Consider the following 20188-nt stretch of genomic DNA (forward strand, 5'->3'; position numbering starts at 1 on the left):
TATATATATATATATATATATATATATATATATATATATATATACCCTAGAGATATATATAATAAATGTACACAGTACATATACATTTATTATGTAAACAAAAACTTTTCTTTTTGATGTGATTAATTGTTTGACAGCACTAATATATATATATATATATATATATATATATATATATATATATATATATATATATATATATATATATATATATATTATATATATATATATATATATATATATGTGTGTGTGTGTGTGTGTGTGTGTGTGTGTATAGTTGAGATCAGTTGACATTCATACTTTTGTGTGTAGATAACTGATAAGAATTCAGTATGAAGTTGCTTGATGTGCCAGTGCATGGCGTCTGTTTGTGACATGGGTTAGATAGAATGTGCTGCATGCTGGCAGAGACTAGAGCAGACTGGTGACACTGACACAGAGCTCCATTGTCTTAGGAGCTTGCCATGGGGAACTTTCAATGCTGTTTCAAAAAAACCTCATGCAAACTCGCGACATAACCACCCTGTAGCCAGGGTTCACAGCAAGACACAAAAGTGCCTTTTGGTTCCTCAAGACAGCGATGTCTTGTGCTTCAGTCTGTTGTTCTGTTTGTATCACTATGTCCATTCGTGATAGTTAGCGGAATGACATGGTGGTTTCAGATGCCTCACGACACCCTAGTCACCCTAGAGACTAGATTTACCATTGCATGTTATTCTGGACAAGGTCATAATTTTTTCGTTTTTGTGCTTTTAAAAATGTTCTGTTTAATTTGTGTGTCTCTGCTACCGACCGCTTCTTTTTTTTCTTTCTCATAGTCATCTCCAGAGGTCATCCGTTCCAGACAAAATGTGTCCTGTCCCACGCTAAAATCTCTTGTGCTGTCGTTGCAGAGTGGAGCTGCGGGGGTGAACAAGTCCCTCAACTGGAACAACATGGCCAGAAGAACCGACACGAGGGAATGGCACAGCCAAGAAAGACTTGCTGGAGCCACTTCCTCTCTGGGGAGATCACATGGTAAAAAGACAGAGGTGAGCGTTTGAACTTAGTATGATTTCTGTTTGTTTTGCATTGTATTGTTTGGTTTGTGGTTAGTTGCTGTCAATTTAAAAATATATGATGTATATACAGAAATTAGTTATGTGTTCTTGCATTTTTAGTATCTGGTTTAGTTTCAAATCTGAAGAGCTGATCTGTATGTAGACCATGTGATCAGTTGCTTAGCTTTGCTCTGTGAAGTGTTTCCTAATGAACACGCTCTGTGTCAGTGACTAGGGCACACATTCATTCCAAGAAGTTTCTGGGGTTGAGGTTGATGTCCTGGGATTGCATTTCTAATGGCTTTTCTGCATTAGTGGGACTAAGTTAAATAGATTTTCCTTTGCTAATCCAAACAGGATTCTGGAGAATTAAACTAATGAATTCAAAGCGACACCAAAGGAAGTCTTTTAACGGGCCATTTAAGGCCATCACATCTTGTTTCCAAATCAGTGTATCTTTGCTTAACCAGTGATTTATAAACATCAAAAAACAGGATTTAAAAACAAATTATTAGCAGTTTTCAATGTAATGCACCATCCTTTTACAAAATATAAGCAATTGTTCAAAAAGTTTGGAATATTTAATGTTAATGTTAAAATACATATTTTGTCTTATCAAGGCTGCATTTATTTAATCCAAATTTCAGTTAAATTTTGAAATTTTATTGCTGTTTAAAACAACTATTGTTCCATTTCATTATATTTAAAATGGTAATTATTCAGCTGATTGCAAAGCTGAATGTCTTCAGTGTCACATGGTCCTTCAGAAATCAATCACACTTTTGACCGCAGCCTATATGCATAATTTTAAATTAAGCAAAATTAAAGGTTTCGCGTTCTTTGGTTTTACTGGTCGTGATCTCACGTTTACTACATAGAAGTTAAAGTATGCAGTTTTTCCAAGAGTATAAGGTTTAATTTCTAGTTGTACTGTATATAACTTTTAAACATTTGGAGTTCGTGTTTAACCGGACAAAGCATTTTTGGAGAGAATGTATGAGTCCTAGTGTTTAGAGGAAGTATAGAGAGCAACTGAGTGATTTACGAGTTCGGGGCTCATGTGAAAGATAGTGAAAGGAATGTTCTATCCTTCTGGAAATGAATCCGACATACAAAGGATGGAAAATAAGACTCTTCACAGATGATGGCCACAGCTGATTTACAGCTGTTTTAGTCCGGCTTTGGATTAACCGCAATTTATGGTGGACTTCATGGTCCTTTGTCTCAAGCCACCCTGGTGTGCAAAGACATAGAAAACAAACATCTCCAGCTCTTTTTTTTAGCTCATTGTGAATATTTTTCATTTAAAAGGAACGCACTCTGTTGCATTGTTCTAAAACAATATCCGATGAGCAACAGTGGGTTTAAATGAGCACAATATCTGTGGGAATCCGGACCTTTTCTGTCCGGCTGGAGAACTGGGCCAGATGTGTTTGTTTAATCTCTGCATAGCTGATGCGGCACTGGTAGGTTCTGCGGTCTGTGCTTGGGAGCCCCGCTAAAGGCCTCTGGCAGGGATCTGGGAGGTGATGGTGTTTGTTAGAGTGTGTGAGAGCGCAGGAGAGAGAGAGTTAAAGAGGGTAATTGCATTGGAGTGGGTAATAGAATGAAATTTGGCTTTTGTGCACTTTGACAAAATGAAGTCTTGAGGTTCTTGGAGAAGATTAGCAGGTCAAAAGCTCCAGAGGCATGTGGAGGCCTTCGGTCCGCAGGAATGAATGTAGGCCACCCTCATGTAGATAACAAATCAAACTCTGAAAGCTCCATTGGCATTTTACCAACTGTCTTCTAACATTAACACAGTATGTGATTCTCACCAAGCCTGTTATCCTCTTTCACCTCTTGTTGTTGTACACGGTAAAAAAAAGACCATGATTTTAAGTGTAAAAACCTTTTTAAATGAATTCTCTGCGTTGCATTTCAAATGTTCAATTTGATGTTTTTTCTTTGAAATAACTATGTTTCTTCTTAGTTTTTTCTTATTTGTTATGTTTATTAGGGTTGTATGTTCGATTAATGTTGTTAAATAATGTTTATTGCATATTTCAGTTTAATGAGTCTCACCATGATGGTGTTTAGTGTTTGTGTGAATCACACTGGGCACCTTCTATATATCTTATTATTTAAAAGCTGCTTGTGATGGGCTTTGGTTCATCATGTGACTTTCTCATCATCACCTGCATTTGGTGGTTATCAGTTTATTACAAAGGTACAAAACAGATATCACAGTCGTTCAGTAGGTTGGTATATTAACATTATACCAGTTCATGAAATTACGGTATTTAAATGTAAATTAAAACTGTAAAACCCAAATCGTTGTTACCATATTTTTAAAGATTTTTTAATATATATATATATATTGAAAATTAGTGAATGAATGAGGCATGAATAAAAACGAGGTGAATAAAAAACCCATGTGTGATTGTCTCATTTGGTTCAGATGTGTCTCGTTCATTAACTAGTTTAGTCCTGTATTTAAAGTGTTATCTACCTTATGTTCTCTTGTCCAGTGTTAAACATCTTGATATGCTTACGTGTGTCTCCAGCCTGCCGTGTGTTTCCCTGTGTTTGGATTATTAAAGACAGTTTTTTCCATTATCCTTCACCTCCACGTTCCATCAAATTAATATGATGAATAATAATAGTAACAACAATAATAGCAATAGTACATTTTGCCATTTTATTTTTTTTTTAAAAATATGTCTGTATTTTATTTTATTTTTTGCATTTTATTGGAGTTTTAATTATTTTACAACATCAAGTATAGTAAAAATATATTAGGTTCAAATTCAAAAGCTATAGACATATCATTTACTTACTGTTCATGATACAACATTGAGGGCCCTATCTTGCACCCAGCGCAATTGACTTTGTACACCGAGGCATGTGTCATTCCTATTTTGCACCCGCGCAAAGCGCCCTTTTCCCTCCACAGAGGCACGTCGCTAAACTAGTGAATGAACTTGCGCTCCCTGGGCGGTTCAGCGCAAAAAAGGAGGCGTGTTCCGGCACAAACAATCCTTGGTGCTATTTTTCTGTTCCATTAAACAATTGCGCCACTGACCAGAAAAAACCTAGTCTAAGTCAGTGGCGCGTTGCGCGTTGTTCATTGTGCTATTTTAAGGGTGCATGCTTAACCATAATGTATAGTGTGCACAACGTGCATACACTTTGCTCATGTAATCTACACAGATGCAACAGTTGCAAATCATAAATTGTTACACTAAAAAATATTAACACGTGAGATGACGGAAATCATTGTGGTGTGCCACGAAGATGTGAAAAAATAGGCATAAATCTAGCTTACAAATTATTCAGGCTAATTTTAGTAGGCTAATTAAGGATCAGACCTGTTGGCCAAATAGTGGCAAGACATGTGTATATAAGGACATCTGACAAATTGTGGCTATTTCCTCCCACGCCTGTTTAACCGACGCTATTTTGGGTGGGTTTCTCCCATCCCCATACAACACAACTTCTCTGCCTTTCACTGCTCTTACAAGAACATCAGTCTCCTGGCTGTGAACCGCTCCTGGCGTGCGCCTGGTAAATACGCCATAATAATAGCAATCCATAATGGAACTTGCGCACCTGCTTTTAAAGGGAATGTTGGATGAAGTTCTGATTGGTTTATTTCACGTTACGCCCAAACCACACCTATGAATAATGAAGCTACTTCAGACCAACCCATTTTAGATTTGCGCCGGGCGCAAGAGCCATTTATCCCGCCGGGAAAATAGCAACAGCGCCGAGACCCGCCCACAAACTTACTTGCGCTTCGCGCTTTGACACTTGCGTTTCAGATCGTTAAAATAGGGCCCTGAATGTATGTTTATGTTGACACAGTGTTACGAGGAAGCTGTACGTCATAAATATGACTCACAAGGATCACGGCCAAACCTGCCCATCTATTTATTAGTGCTATAACATCAGCCACTGTGAAAGAGGTTGTTTCAGTCAATCACGTCACTACTGCACCGCACCATACAGTTGACGCCGGCATAAAATCTTTAATGAAAACATACGGCTCAAAATGCTTGTTAACTTGGAACCAGGTTTTATTTAAGATGTTGTAAGCCCCAGTTTTAATGTAGCTTCCATACTGTAAAAAACCCACTGTGGAAGCACCGAATGTGCTCTGTCTATAACATTTTAAAGGAATACTGTATTTCACCTAAAAATAAAATTCTGTCATACTTTACTCACCCTCAACTGGTTCCAAACCCTAGTGACTTTCTCGGCTCTGTGAAACACAAAAGAGATATTCTTAAAAATATATATTTTGTCCATACAGTGTAAGTCAGTGGGTTCCAAAGTTGTTTTCAGCTTTCATTTTTAGATGAACTATCCCTTTAATTTGCTTGATTACATGTTGGTGGCTCACTTAGAATTGTTTAGTGGTTGAATCATTGTGTTATCACACAAATGCTTTGGCAAAACTCTTTCCCACTGCTTCTAACCTATTCCTCACCCTGAACCCTTTGTTGCTAAAGCCTGGAGGTGCTGGTGAGCGATGGGAAGCTGAGTCTTCTCCATCCATCTGTGTGGAGGGTCCAAGCTGGCTCTCCAACTCCCTGCGGGGTCCTCGGTTGGGGCAGGAGAGGGGAGCTAAGCAGCTCAATAGGATGAAGATAGATTACGGGGCCAAGTGCAACTCAGGAGGCCAGGATTTGTTCTGCTCCAGCAGAGGTTAAGCCTCAGTTTGGGACGCTGGGTGAGGAGCGCCCCTGCAAAGTGTCAAAATACTGCTGGGTTGAGAGGTCAATGCTGTGCGCTTTTGCTCTTTTTCTTTTCCTCTCGATTTTGTGGGATACTTTCCTTGTGAATCTACATAATCTTAATCTTTTTTTGTACTTTGAGAACTTTTTTATGTCTGTTGATGTTTAGCAGAATACACAGAATACTAGGAACAACATGAGGTTGAGTAAATTACTGAATTAAAATTTTTGGGTGATACATTCAACTATGCAACTCCATATATTATACTACTAGAACATGTGATCTGTTTTAAACACTGTATTGCATACATTATAAGGACAGCATTAACATTCTTTAGACATGTGACCTCTCATACACTCTTCGAAAACAATCATAACATCCTTCTTAAAGATTCCCCAAACATTTGCTCATCAGGGTTTGTAAATATAGCAGTATGTATGATATCAGCGTGCAAGTTCACATTTCCTGTGTCACAGGAGGCAGAAAAGAGAATGCTTTGTGTAAACACCATTCAGTGACTTGAGATTCCCCTGAAAGTTTATCTGTCTGCAGTCATTCAGAGGTTACAGCTTATAAAATGCAATTTGATTCTCATCTACCCATTATATATATATATATATATATATATATATATATATATATATATATATATATATATATATATATATATATATATATATATATATATATATATAAGATAGATGAAAACCGAAATAAAATATAGTATTGAAAATGTAAACAGATTGTTTTAAATATGTATTTTCATTTAGTTTATCTGGACGTATAATTAAAACTGAAACAAAAATATTAAAGCAATTTGAAATATGGAAAAACAAGTAATAAAAACACCAAAAATTACTAAAACTTTATAAAACTACAATCTTATATTAATATATTAATTTATTATTACTATAAATATATTATAATATTTTTGTATATTAATATATTAGATATTTTTTATAAATATATATAATTTATATAAATAAACAACAACACCAAAAAAAATATATTAATTCGAATAAGTGAACGCTGAATGGTCATCATTGGAGAAAAATACCTTTGGCCACAGTTGGTGTAGTCAAAACGTCTACCAGGGGCTGACTGGGAAAACCTCAACCCCTTGGGCGGTATGATGCCCATCTTTTGCACTTCCTGTTGGCCGGACTGTTATGTGTGGAACCTGTGCATGAAATGCACACACATTTGCCCATGTACGCATTGTACACAGTGATGCATGGACCTTTCACCACCACTAGCCTTGAAAGACATTCTGGCAATATGCCTAGAAGCAGAACAGCTCTCAAAGCAGGTTTTAACATATACAGCACTTTCAGAAGCTACAACACCGAGGTGCTTATTCAAATTCCCACTGTTTCCTTTAAAAGCAGGACTAATTTGGGAATAGGTTTGATCCTACGTTATCCTTCCCTTTTAAGTCATCTTTCATTTCCTCAATTACTCAACACTGCTTTTTTGTTTCCTTTTCAGAAAACAGACACAGGCTTGTGCAAAAACATGATATATATATATATATATATATATATATATATATATATATATATATATATATATATATATATATATATATATACATTTACTACATGCACAGATTCCACATTGAACATATGAGATACATCAGATAAGTCTTGTCCGCAACTTCACCCGTGACAGTGACCTATTCCTTCTTTTCTCCTTCATAACTGTGCATTTCACTAAGACTGTTTTTGTCATAACACAGCCAAGACCCTGCGTCATGCTAGCTGAATTTCTTTGACGTTCTCTAGATGTTAACTTCAAAAAATTACCACCAACTCAGCCGCCCACCTCAGTTTGGAAGATGGATGGTCCACGGCCTGATAGCCCAAACAGACCTTCTGTTGGAACACCAACAAAAGCATAAAACAACAGACCCAATTTTGGGGTTGGGAGGGTGGGGGTGGGGGGGGGATGTGGGGGGGAATGAGGGAACTAGATGGAACATATTCCAGTGGATTGAGCAAGGCTGAAGAAGGAAGCTAAATATAGAAAAGTTGTCCTGCTGCAGGGGGTTTCATGGAATGCAAGATGGATGAGGCTTTGCTCTCGGGACCACATCTGGCCCGCCTGAGCCCTTTGGGGTCACTTTGAAGTAGATGCCGAAGGGCTTTTATTTTACTTTACAGCACATACTTTCTCTCTTATCCCTCTATTTTTTATCTTTCACTTTGTCTTATATTCACCATCATTTTACACAATTAAATTCTTCTGGCTTCATGTTTTGTAAAATGCCTTGTAAAAAGTATATTGTGAATACATAGTAAAGTATTTTAGAATAATTGAGAATGTGATTTTTTTTTTTATAGAATGAGGTCATTCATATTTTGTCACAGCCTCATGAAAATCATGATTCTTAATTTATTCAGAATTGTGCAGCTCTAGTAGTTTCTACATTTGCTTTGAAACTTGCTTTGCACCCATAAAAAAAAGAAAAAAAGATTCTACACATATAGATGCACACTTAAGAATCTCGGCAGATGTATGTATAGGTCATCCGGGTACTTTTCATCTGATGTTTTATGTATTCAGTTGACTCACATAAAGTTTTTTGCGTACTATATAGTATGGAATTAGGTCTATTTTGAATGCAGGGTTTGTAATTTTTTTAAATGTCTGCCTCTGAAATGCCCTTTCTTTTTGGTTGATTGCACAGCTCAATCTTATTAATTGTTTATTGCACCGTTTCACTCTGAAATGAGTTTTGGAAGTAAAATGGGTTGCAACATTGCATGTTGGCTTTAAAGGAATTGTTCACTCAAAATGTACAGTTTATCAACATGTTCCACACCTGTAATGAGTTTCCTTCTTATGTTGAACATAAAAGAAGATATTTTGAAGAATGCTGGTATTAATTAAAGAGTAGATGGTCTCATGGTATATCTTTCCCTACTATGGGAGTCAGTGGGCTCTAACAACTGTTTCATTCTTCAAAATTCTTCAAAATATATTCTTTTGTGTTCAACATAAGATAGAAACTCATAAAGATTTGGAACAGCATGATGGTGAATTTTCACATTTGGGTGAACCATTACTTTAAAAGAGTCAGCTTAGGCCAGTCCAGTATAAGTTTCACATGGAACACGTGTGTAATATCAAACATGTATTTGAGAATCTCCACTGCAGTGAATAGTATGATAGACGTTAGTCATGCATGCCAAATAAAACCACTAAAAATGAATTGTAGGGGAATCCCAGACATACAAAAATACATCTTGAACTTCAAGAGCTGTGTTATATAGCATGATCCAAAATCTCCAGCAGCTCATAATTCAGAATCAGCCCAAATTATGTTTTTGAATCTTTATGTATTGTACCATTGCCTCTGGAAATTACGGCATCTGTTTTCTTTTTGCTGCGTTAGGATCTTGTATCTCAATCTGAGCCAGTGCAGTGTCACCTGCGCAGTTAGCTTTCCTCTGTTTCCCCTTTAGGCATTATTATTTTTCATCTGTCTATCTATCCAATATTTTTGACTGAGAAATGATTATACTTGTAATCCTATCAGCCTTAATCATTCACACAGAGGAATGACACATTTCCCAGGAAGGCGCTCATTAGTATATTGACCACATGTGTCAAAACGACATTCCCCATCCTTCATTGTTTTTTTTTTTTTTGTGTGTTAGCATTCGGTTTCTTTACTTGAAGAGCTTGGATTTGATTTTGTCCTTCAGTTTGCTGTCTGGCTGATTGACTGATGTGAGGATATTTCAGTGTCGAATGTTTTCGTCCTGATCTGTTTTTGTAAGGTGGCTCTTCCTAAAGCTAGTCATCATTCACTGACGCTTAATTACATGTCATGTACATGTCACTTTGAAACACAGCAGGACTTTACTCGTGCTCATGCTCTTTCTTCCTAAAATTCACAGTAATCCTTTGCAAACCTGTTTTGAGAGGCGACATTCCAGTAAGCGGCCCGCTAGTCTTGTTAAAAATAACATGTAATATACATACCAAGAAATGGTCTCCCTTTACAGTTTTTCACGCACTGCTTGAGCTGGTTTATGAGTGTAACACCCTCAGTTGTACCTTGCATTTGAACACCATAACTCTTTGAGATGTGCGGTTAAAATTCAACCCCTCGTTGCAAAATCTCACAACCTATAAGCAACCATGACATCATCTATCATCTCCCCTCTTTCCACTGTTTTTCAGACCCAGATCTGATTAAACAGAAGCAGAGGGCCTCAGTGTACATTTACAGCTGAGGGAATACTCGAACAATGATCAACAGGCGCTTCAAACAGCTCATAATGTGTTGGATTACACTAAAGTTACTTGTGTTTTGTTGGTTGCTGTGATTCCAGACAACACATCTGCTTCCTTTCAATGTAAAACACCCCTAACCTTTTGAGACCCAACAAAACATCATTTTTTACATCGTTGTTGTGTTTAGTAGACATCTGCTGCTTCAGCTACTGAAATTAGCCATGCATCTGGGTCTGCTCACTCACACAAGGCGGGAACAAATTGAGCAATTTTGCATCAGTCTTAAAAGTTTGACATTACCGAATTGAGTCTTCTTTTTGTGCAAGGTTCGGTTTTCAACTTTGTACATTTTGTGGAAACATTTTCATGTATCTTTAGTTTTTAACTATGCACAATATAGAATAAATGTATAATATGCAGTTTCATGGTGTAGTTTATTCATATTTATGTTGATGTTTGTATGTGCGTGTTATTACACAAGCACGCACATGCACGCACACGCACGCACGCACGCACACACACACGCACATTTTTGAAAAATCAATGCACATGAGAGTACCATGATATCTTTCACAGGGCACATGATACCTGAGTGTAGAAGCAGAAAGGTGAAACTAGAAAACAGGCCTCTTATGGATTACAGCTGGAATGTTGGACATGACCCTCTCTCTAAACAAGTAGCACTTTCTCTCTTGGCTAAGCAAGAGCACTGTAAATCATAGTGTCCCAGGTCAATGTACCATTCAGCAGATCCGTGGGAGGAAATTCAATGGTCAGGTGTTGATTTTATTCACTGTGGGAGAGAAGCAATACATTAGGTCCTTTGTTTTGATGCTTCATGGGACCGTTTTATGTGGTATGGTTACAGTTATGAAAATATTAATTCAACCTTGATGTATGTTTTTAAACAGATTTCATGTTTTGTTTTCAGATGTCCATCAAGAAGAGGCATGGAGATGCTGGTGAGTACACGTTTTCCTTTATATTTCAAATTGTGCTGGCAATAAGACATGTTTGGATGTAATAGACACAGTATTGTGAATTTATAATACTGGGTAAATGCGTTTGACATTGTTTGCTCGATGAGGTTCTAAAAGAAGCTCTTTGAATGCAATTTCTGAATGTTATAGGCCTCTATGAACTTCTAGATTAAAGATATTATGTCCTACATCTTTGCTGTAATCAGTGGATACATTCACTAGTTAGGCCGGCTCATTGTGGAGCCGTGAAATACTCTGACAGGGTCTATCTGGTTTTCAGTGAGAGGTTGTCTGAATTGCTGCTTAATGTAATTAAATGACTAAAGTGTGCAATTGCAAGACAGCTTGAACATTCTAGTCTTCAGTGCTAAAACTGCACCCTGAGCTTGTCCCGAGATTTGCCCGGAGTGTGACTAATTCAAGGATGAAACAAGATTCTTATTTTGTTACCCTGGACTCGAATGGGCTTTCCTTTCATTTTGACTGATGTCGCAGTTTGAAATCTCACAATCTCACATTTCTAATATGTTCCCAGGCAGTGTTTTGCTATGTGAACTTACTAAGTGTAGTATTTACAAGTTAAATACTTTTTTTTTTTGCAAACTTTAAGTGAAAATGAAACTTTTTATGGACTGAATTTACAGGATAGCAGGAACAGCTATGTTGAGGAGAAATATGGGGAAAAAAACAAAGAAAGAGAAAGAAATAAACAAAAAAAGAAGGAAAGAAAGATAGAACGATGGAATGATGGAAAAATATATAAATAGAAATGGAAAGAAAGCAAGGAAATATGGAAGTAAGGAAGAAAGGAAGGATGGCTGGATGGAATGATGAAAAGAAAGGGATGGAAAAAAGCAAGAGAAATATGGAAGGATGGAAAGAAGGATATAGAGAAAGGGATGGCAAAAAGGATGGAAAGAAAGGAATTGGAAGAAGGAAAGAAATATGGGAGGAAGCAAAGAAAGGAATGCATAGGGAAAGAAGGACGTGAAGAAAAGTGAAAGATGGAAAGACAAATGGAAAGAAAGAAACTTAAGAAAGGAAAGAAAGAAATTCATAAGAAAAAAAGAAAAATAACAATGGGTCAAAGGTGATATAAAGGAAGGATAAGAGAAGAAGAGAAGGAAGAAAGGAAAAAAAGAAGAACAAAAGGAGGGTAAATTATGTGAAAGAGAAAGAAAGAAATGTGTAAGAAAAATGAAAAAAACAATGGGACAAAGGCAATTCAAAGGAATTCAAAGGAAGTATAAAAGAAGCAAAGGAAAGAAAAATAACAACAAAAGGTAAAAGAATGACAGAAAGAAAGAAAGAAAGACAGAAAGTCTTAGAAAGAAAAAAGAAGATAACAATGGAACAAAGGTTATAAGATAGGTAAGGAACAGATATAAAAAAGAAACAAATGAAGAATGGAAAAAGAAATAACGGAAGTAATGGGGAACAAATTATAAAATGAAAAATGGAACAAAGAAAAGAAAGCAAGACATGCAGAAGAAAGGAAGGAAGGCAAAAGTAAAGAAAAGTGAGTTTAATATTTGTTTTCTCCACATGATAAAACATCTGTTACACTCTTTCTTTTCTCAGTCCATTCTCTTTTTTTCCTCTCGAGGTCTCACTAAAGGCTGGTACATTATGAGTGACATAGACAGGTGCTCTTCTGTTCCTCTGTGTGTCTGGAGAATGTGAGGGACGTAGAGCAGACCCTCATTTATAGCCCTATTTATGTGTCCTGGCTTGCTGTGGGACCCTGTCAAAATTTGGAGGGCATTCCAGACCATTGTTATGTTATGTTATGTTAGGCTGATAAGTAATATATGATTTACCTTGATGTGCCTATATATACACAAATATATATATATATATATATATATATATATATATATACATACATATTATTATCATCATTAATTAATTAATTAATAATAATAATAATAATAATAATACATTTCAGCTTTTGTTTAAATGGATCTCTCCACTTTGGGTGTCAACATCACTTTTATTCAATCTTACGACTAACCATGTGTCTTCGATTAGATAGCGATGCTAATAGTAATAACAATGATGATGCTATAAAAGAAAAGCGCCGAGTGAAGGGCACATGTGGTGTAGTATTTCCCCCCTTCTTATTTTACTGCAGGAGAGACGTAGAGACTGCATGATGTCACTTTGCTACAAAGCCAGATGGCCGACCAGCTCCATAATATACTACACACCTCGTTAGAGTGACAGTCTCCAGAAAGACTCTGTCCAGACCTCGCTTACAGCCACTGGAGCATTTAATGATGACTTCTAAAATTAAAACATGCTATTTCCATCAGATCACTGTAAATGCTGTTATTTAAAGCTTTGTGCTGTGCATTTTGATCAGGGTTAAAAATCATGCCGTGGAGCAATGAACGACAGTAGGTTTGGTGACTATAAAAATCTGTTTTATTTCTTACCATTTCATTTGGTTGAAAAAATGCAAACAAAAATAGCATTAATAGCTTTAGATTAGGCACATAGATTTAAATGAGCCACACAGATAATGAGAAACATTGGGACAAAGACAAAAAACAGAGGTTGCTAGGTCACTGTTTGGGTGTCCTGCTCACATGAAGCCGACCACCATGTGAGCCACCTGTTCCACTATATTCAAGTTTATTAACTAGGAGCCAGGCTTAAAATCTCTAGCTAGGATTTAGAAAAGCTTCAGTCATATATATATATATAAACCTGTATGATTTACTTTGGAACACAAAATAAGTTCTGTAAATACCAAACACCATCCACAGAATCTTCCATTTTGGGGTGAACTGTGAACTGCTTACTATAAAGGGATCATTTAAAATGTTAATTTTGAATACAACATTATTCTTTTATCCCCCTCAAGTTGTTACAAACCTATATGAATTATTATTTTCTGGTGAATACAGAACATATATATTTTGAAGAATTTAGGTAATCAAACAGTTGCTGGTAAACTTTGATGGAAGAAAAAAATACCATAGATACCAGCAACTGTTTGGTTACCAAATATCTTAATTTGTTTTGGACAGAAGAAAGAAACATTTATAGAAGTTTGGAACAACTTGATGGTGTGTAAACGATGACAGGAATTTCCTTTTTTTTGGTGAACTAACCCTTTAAAACTTAAAGACAGATTAAAACATTTAATTTCAGGCAAGACTTTATTAAGTAAACATTTCAATTTTGTTTATTTTGGCAAACTTTGACAATAAAGTATTTCATCAAAACAATATCTTTTACTTGCCTATGAAGGTGTAGTGAAACAGTTTCCACATGCCTTTGGATCCAAGAAACTTTGTGGTCTCATAACCAAGTTCATGTCTATAATGGTCACTCTGATCTACCCATCGGCCCTGCAGGGTCCTATAAACTGAAGTATCCTTGCGCCTCATAAAAGGCCATTAGCTCTGATTCAGACCAGTGCCAGACCCCTGTGAAGAACTCAAGAGCTTCACTTTTTGGATTCCTTGACAAAACATAAATTGCACATCCTCCCATGCACCAAGACCTTTATCTCTGAAGGGTTTGAAAGCTATACTCAAAGAAACTGTTTTTATCCATGTCTAGACATGGCAGTTTCGATTGAGAGGCCAGTCTTATGACCAGATGTGAATTAATAATACATGTCTTATGCTGTATGAGGATCACCAGAGATAACATAACTTATACAGCAGATTCCTCACTTCTCATGTTTAAGAAACAGCATCAGCCAGACATATGGAAAAATACTCAACCCCTCTGACCCGCTTCATTTTTTTTCAGATGTTTGTCTTTCCTTAGATATAAACAGTTAGTTTGACCTCTTCTCCATATTGCTTTGAAATTGTGTTGTTGGAGAAAGCGTACACTAATCCTTTAACCGTTTAATATGTGGAGTTAAATTCTGGAAAATTTCCCATATTCTTTTTTTTGTTTGCAAAAAACCAAACCCACTCTGGAATGATTTGTAAGGAGACTAGACTGTGTTCATGTTTTCTTGTGAGCGATGAAACGGCTTTGACGCTTTGGAACGGGTCATCCGTCTTTTTTTTTCGTCGTTTATCGCTGTTTTAAGAAATGCATGGTCTTTTTGTTATGGTAAACATCACCTTGTCAGACCTCCCGTCTCACAAAGAAAGACATGACCGAGAGGCAGAGTAAAAGGCGACCCAGAACTGTCATCTAGAGGCCACTGGTGCTGAAGCCAGAACCTGGACAGACAGTGCTGAACACGGAGTTCCCTTTCTCAGAGAATGTTGTTTTTCTGCTCTGACAGGGAAAACCCAAAGCCATTCAACAACTGAATGAAAACAAAGAGACTTAAGGGATTTTGAAAACATTAATTTTCTACTCGGGACACTCTGTTCTCACATCAGTGAGTGTTAGGAAGATAATTTCCAAATGACCACACTATCTATCTATCTATCTATCTATCTATCTATCTATCTATCTATCTATCTATCTATCTATCTATCTATCTATCTATCTATCTATCTATCTATCTATCTATCTATCTATCTATCTATCTATGTATGACATCGCAAAAGTTTTGTGCAAATCTGTAAAGGAAACACAGCTACTCACTAATCATTGCGTTGATTATACACACAACTTTCTCATGAAAACTTTCCGCCTAATTTGCACATAAACTTGTTTTTATCCTCGTCCATAATATTTGGATTTGGAGTATTCAAAATAAGCAACCACATGCACAACATTAGTAATTTACATAAAACACGCCCAGTCCATCTCCATATAAGGGCTTTACACGCAGCCTTTCCTTTACAGCCTTTAATTAAATTCTGATCTAAGTTTTCTTAATTTTTTATAACATTTAGTATGAAAGTTTTCGAAAGTCATGATTTGTTCGTGAAAATGTTCGTACACTGGTTTCACGCACAAATGTGTGACTCATTCTTTCTATTGTTTGTTCATCCATCCACATCTGTCCATCCATCCACCCAGATTGAATTTGTCCTCAGTTGATTAGATAAAGCTGTAAAGTAGTTTTACCTCTTCAGATAAAATAAAAACCACTGCAGTTTAGAGCCAGAATAATGTTATATTAAACTGACTGCAAATCAGATTCCACTGAGAACAAAATGTCTCGCATCAGGGGCCAATGCATTAAAGTAAATAGAAAGACCCTGTACAAAAATGATGAAACTTCAACCGTCACTGTAAGGAAATTATCAGTCGGCCACTTTGGGTATGATGTATGTTATGTTTATATGCCTCATTGATTTTACGTTTCTGTTTGAGTTTTATCATTCATCAATCACATCATAACGATCAATTTCATTTCCAACTTCATTGGTTATATCGACCCTGCAAAGCTAATTTAGCTAATGCAATCTGTATTGACCGGATATGACCAGAAGTGCACATCAATCATCTGTAGCTCTCTCTCTGTCTCATTATCCTCAGCAAGCTACAACTTTCCTTTTTCTAATGCTTTGTCTTTTTCCTCTTTCTGCTTCATTTTCTTTCCTTTTTTATTTTTCCATCTCCTAGTTCTTTGCCTTTCTGTTCCTTAGTTTTTCCTACTTTTCCCCATACTCTCCCTTTTCCACTTCATTTTCTTCCTTTTCCTTTCCTTTTTCCTCTTCCTTTCTTGTTCCTTTTCAACTGTATTCTAAATCTGCCAGCAGTGATTATGTAAACCTCCTAGACTGCCTGTATGTGTTCCTGATGATTCTCAAGGATCTTTTCTCTAGCCAGCTGCTTTCTAGACTGGCTCTTTTTTTCTCATCCAGGGTAGCTGGCTCTTACTGGCCAGCGAGGGTGACCCCAACAGCTGCGGCTGCTCACCATGGAGTCCTGTCTGGCTGGCCTGTCTCATTCTGTCTCTAAGGAGCCCTCTGTAATTGAGGCCCTTTCAAGACAGAATCCAGGAGAGCTATGCCTGATTTACTGTGAGATGAAAGGGAGTGAAGTCCTTGAAGGAAGCTGGTTGGTCTTTTTACAAATGATATTATATCATAGGGTGTATATTTTCGCAAACTGCTTCCACTGTTGGAACCTATTGTGCTTGAAATTAGTGTGGAACTGTAAAAACAACCCAGCGCTAGAAGTTATTATTATGACCTTGGTTTCCACCACAACTTTCAAAATACTTGTGTCAAAAGAAATGAGTAGCTGGCTGCAGTCGCACATAGAAGCAAAAACAAATAAATACTGTTAGATCATTATTTTCACTGTAAGCTGGCTGAGATACCTTTGACAGTAATAGTTTTATAGATTGTTTTTTGAACTAGACTAATAGGTAATGTGGTTTTTTGATTGGCAGCCAGAAGGTTTAGCTTTTCTTCTCTGTTCACAGCATTGAGCTTGCCTAATGGGAACAGACCTCTGGAAGCGCAGTTAAAGAGACAAGAAGGAACATACAGACTCAGTATCCTTCACAAATTGTAAAAAAAAAAGAAAAAGGAGAAACATTTGTGTAAGAGCCTTTCAGCTTTAGTAACCCCAAAATCTTCCATGACACCTCCATTTGGTCACTATGACTGAAATGAAACAAACCTTCTCATTTTTCTGCAGAAAACCTGAGAAGATTTAAAGATGTGAAGATATTTTGGGTGGTTGCCATTGTTGTGTCTCTAAGATCTTTTAGAAAACCTGGAAACATCGGGGCATTTTAAAAGGACGGGCAGAGGAAGGTTATGGAAAAGTGAATTTCTTCTAAAAAGTGATTTTTTTTCTTCTTCTTCTAAAATAGCCTATGTCTTCATTTAGGAATTACATTTTTTAAGTGCAATTTCTGTAAAGTATATATTTTTAAATCATTGTGTAGGCATCAAAAAACTGAAATGTCAGAAATTGTGAACCCTGTAATCATGGCTGTGAATTCAGAATGGTTTTTAGCACATTGCTATTCTGTTGCTAACATGTTCTAGGTGGTTGCTAGGGTGTTCTGTGTGGTTGCATACTGGTCCATCATATCATATAGTGGTCCTTATAGTATATGACTTGTATCCTTCCCGTTTGATTATCTGTGGCAATCATAAAGGGATAGTTCACCCAAAGATAAAAATGATGTCATAACTTACCCTCATGTCGTTCCAAATCCATAAGACTTTGTTTCATTTTCAAAAGACAAATTTTGGGTTTCTTTGACTTTCAATCCAGGGTCAGAAACCTCTCAGGTTTCTTTAAAAATATCTAAATTTGTGTTTCAAAAATATCCAAAATCTTAAGGGTTTGTATGGTGGGCTGGTAGTGCACATCAGAATAAAATTTGCCACAACACAACGCATTGGACTAAGACTGATGAAACACGGGCAACGTTTTGAGCAAATTGTTTTGAACAATGTTTTTTATCACCAACTTTTCCACTGAGAATAGGTAACAAATTTCTATCTGGATACATAAGATCAGTTGTTAGCCCCGTGTCTAACCTCGTAGCCTGTTGATGGCAACATTTCCCAAAGCTGCCCTGCAACATTGTTAAAAAAGTTGCCCCGTGTATCATCAGACTAATTTCGTTTTATTGCACTAAAGTTTTGTTGTGTTGCGGCTTGTTTCCATTGTGTTGTACAAATTTCATTGTGCTATAGCTTGTTTCAATTGTGTTGTGCTAATTTTGTGTGTTGTGGCTTGTTTCTGTTGTGTTTTGCTAATTTGGTTTGTGTTGTCTTGTACTCCACTAGGGCCCCGTGGTTTGACATAATGTGAGGGTGTGTAAATGAAAATGTAAATTTTTGGGTGAACTGTCCTTTTAAGACCCAATGCTGAGAAACGCAATAGCACATTTCCACGCAGCAAGCCACACAATTTGTTGCATTATTCATGTCTGCAGCATAACCAGTTCAGGACTGTTTACATACCAAAGTTTAAAAACCCTAAGCGTGTGCTGTAGTAGAATATGCATGTCTTAGTAAGTGCCACTGATGAATAGTTTTTCACTTGAAAGTGTTTACTTCTGTCATGAAACACAGTAATTCAATGAGGATTGGTTAATGCGATTATGTTATAATGTGATCTTTTTAGCCTCCTTCTGCTCCTGCGTGGCCCAAATCAATGACATCATGAGTTAAATTTACAGGCAGGTCGTCATGTGGCCTGGCAGGCTGTGCTGCCACAGGGAGAGCATGAAATAGGCTATTCCACATGTGGAAAGATGGAAAATGGCTTGTGGCTTCCTGTGGACTTTTTTTTCTTGGCACTGGCACTTTGGAATTCTAAAATGCTGGAATTGCTTTTTGGTCTCAGTTTCGTTTATAGGTTTATAAATCCTTTGATTGGTTTTGTGCAAGGATTGATGGATTATTTTTTTGTTACCTACAGCCATGCCTTTGTGTTTAAAAAGCAATTTCCATAATGCAGCATTTTAATTTTTTACTGCACCATCACGGGTTCTTGCGGTAAGGAATCTTTCTCTATAATTCCCCTATAATTTGATTAACTCATGCTTGCCAGAGTGTGATTTTCTCTCAATAGGAGATGTCGTAGAAGGTCTAAACGGCCACTAATTTGGATCAGGCCCCATTGTGCAAGACTTGTCACCTCTGCAATCCCCACAAATTACATTCAGTGCACTGCAAATCCCAGGATGTATAAATGCTCAAGAACAATTAAAGCAGGTGGAGCATATTCTTTTTTTTTTTTTTGTAAGTTAATATGAAGTAAAAGAGGCATCAATCCAGTTACAAGACTGATGGAACTGTGTGTGTGGTGGTTGGGCAATAAATTATTGTCCGAGATAAAAACCTGCCTTAAATAGTGTGAGGGAGAGTAATGCAGATGAACAAAATTTGAATAACAGCATTAATTTAAAATAATATTGTCAATGTCTTTATTGTCATTTTTGATCAATTTAACATGCCCCTGCTGAACAAAATATTTTTTACAAAATACTTTTGGGCGGTTGTATGAACATGTTTGCATTTGTACAGTATTTGAGCCTTACTTGCAAACTGTAACCACTCTATCCTGTAACTAGTAATGAAATCTCTCAAAATCATACTTTTTATATCCATCTCATCTGATAAAATATAGATGAAGTGGTCATTTTGCATATTGTTTGGCCTTTGTGGATTAGTTTTAATCCATTGCAGTGTACATTCCACTTTTGGTTACTTTTTGTACTATAAACAATTTTGGCACTGTTTTGGGTTGCAACTTTGTTTAATGTAAAATTCTGAAGGCCAAACTGTAGAGCGGTTTTATCCAAACACCTCTTCCTCTCCTAAGGCTTGTGCTTGTACAGTTATGTGAGAC

The 20188-nt window shown here is 36.6% G+C and overlaps 1 protein-coding gene across 2 annotated transcripts in view; it reads left to right on the forward strand.

The window, feature by feature from the left end:
• Positions 1-20188, forward strand: part of LOC113114780 (stAR-related lipid transfer protein 13-like) — an 80915-nt gene that overhangs the window by 12343 nt on the left and 48384 nt on the right. For both annotated transcript variants that reach the window (XM_026281776.1, XM_026281775.1), the window contains 2 exons: positions 894-1031; positions 10936-10966. In XM_026281776.1, coding sequence (XP_026137561.1) covers positions 894-1031; positions 10936-10966 — 169 coding nt within the window. The remainder of the gene's footprint in view (positions 1-893; positions 1032-10935; positions 10967-20188) is intronic.

The sequence above is a fragment of the Carassius auratus genome, chromosome 15 (assembly GCF_003368295.1).
Source record: "Carassius auratus strain Wakin chromosome 15, ASM336829v1, whole genome shotgun sequence".
NCBI lineage: Eukaryota > Metazoa > Chordata > Actinopteri > Cypriniformes > Cyprinidae > Carassius > Carassius auratus.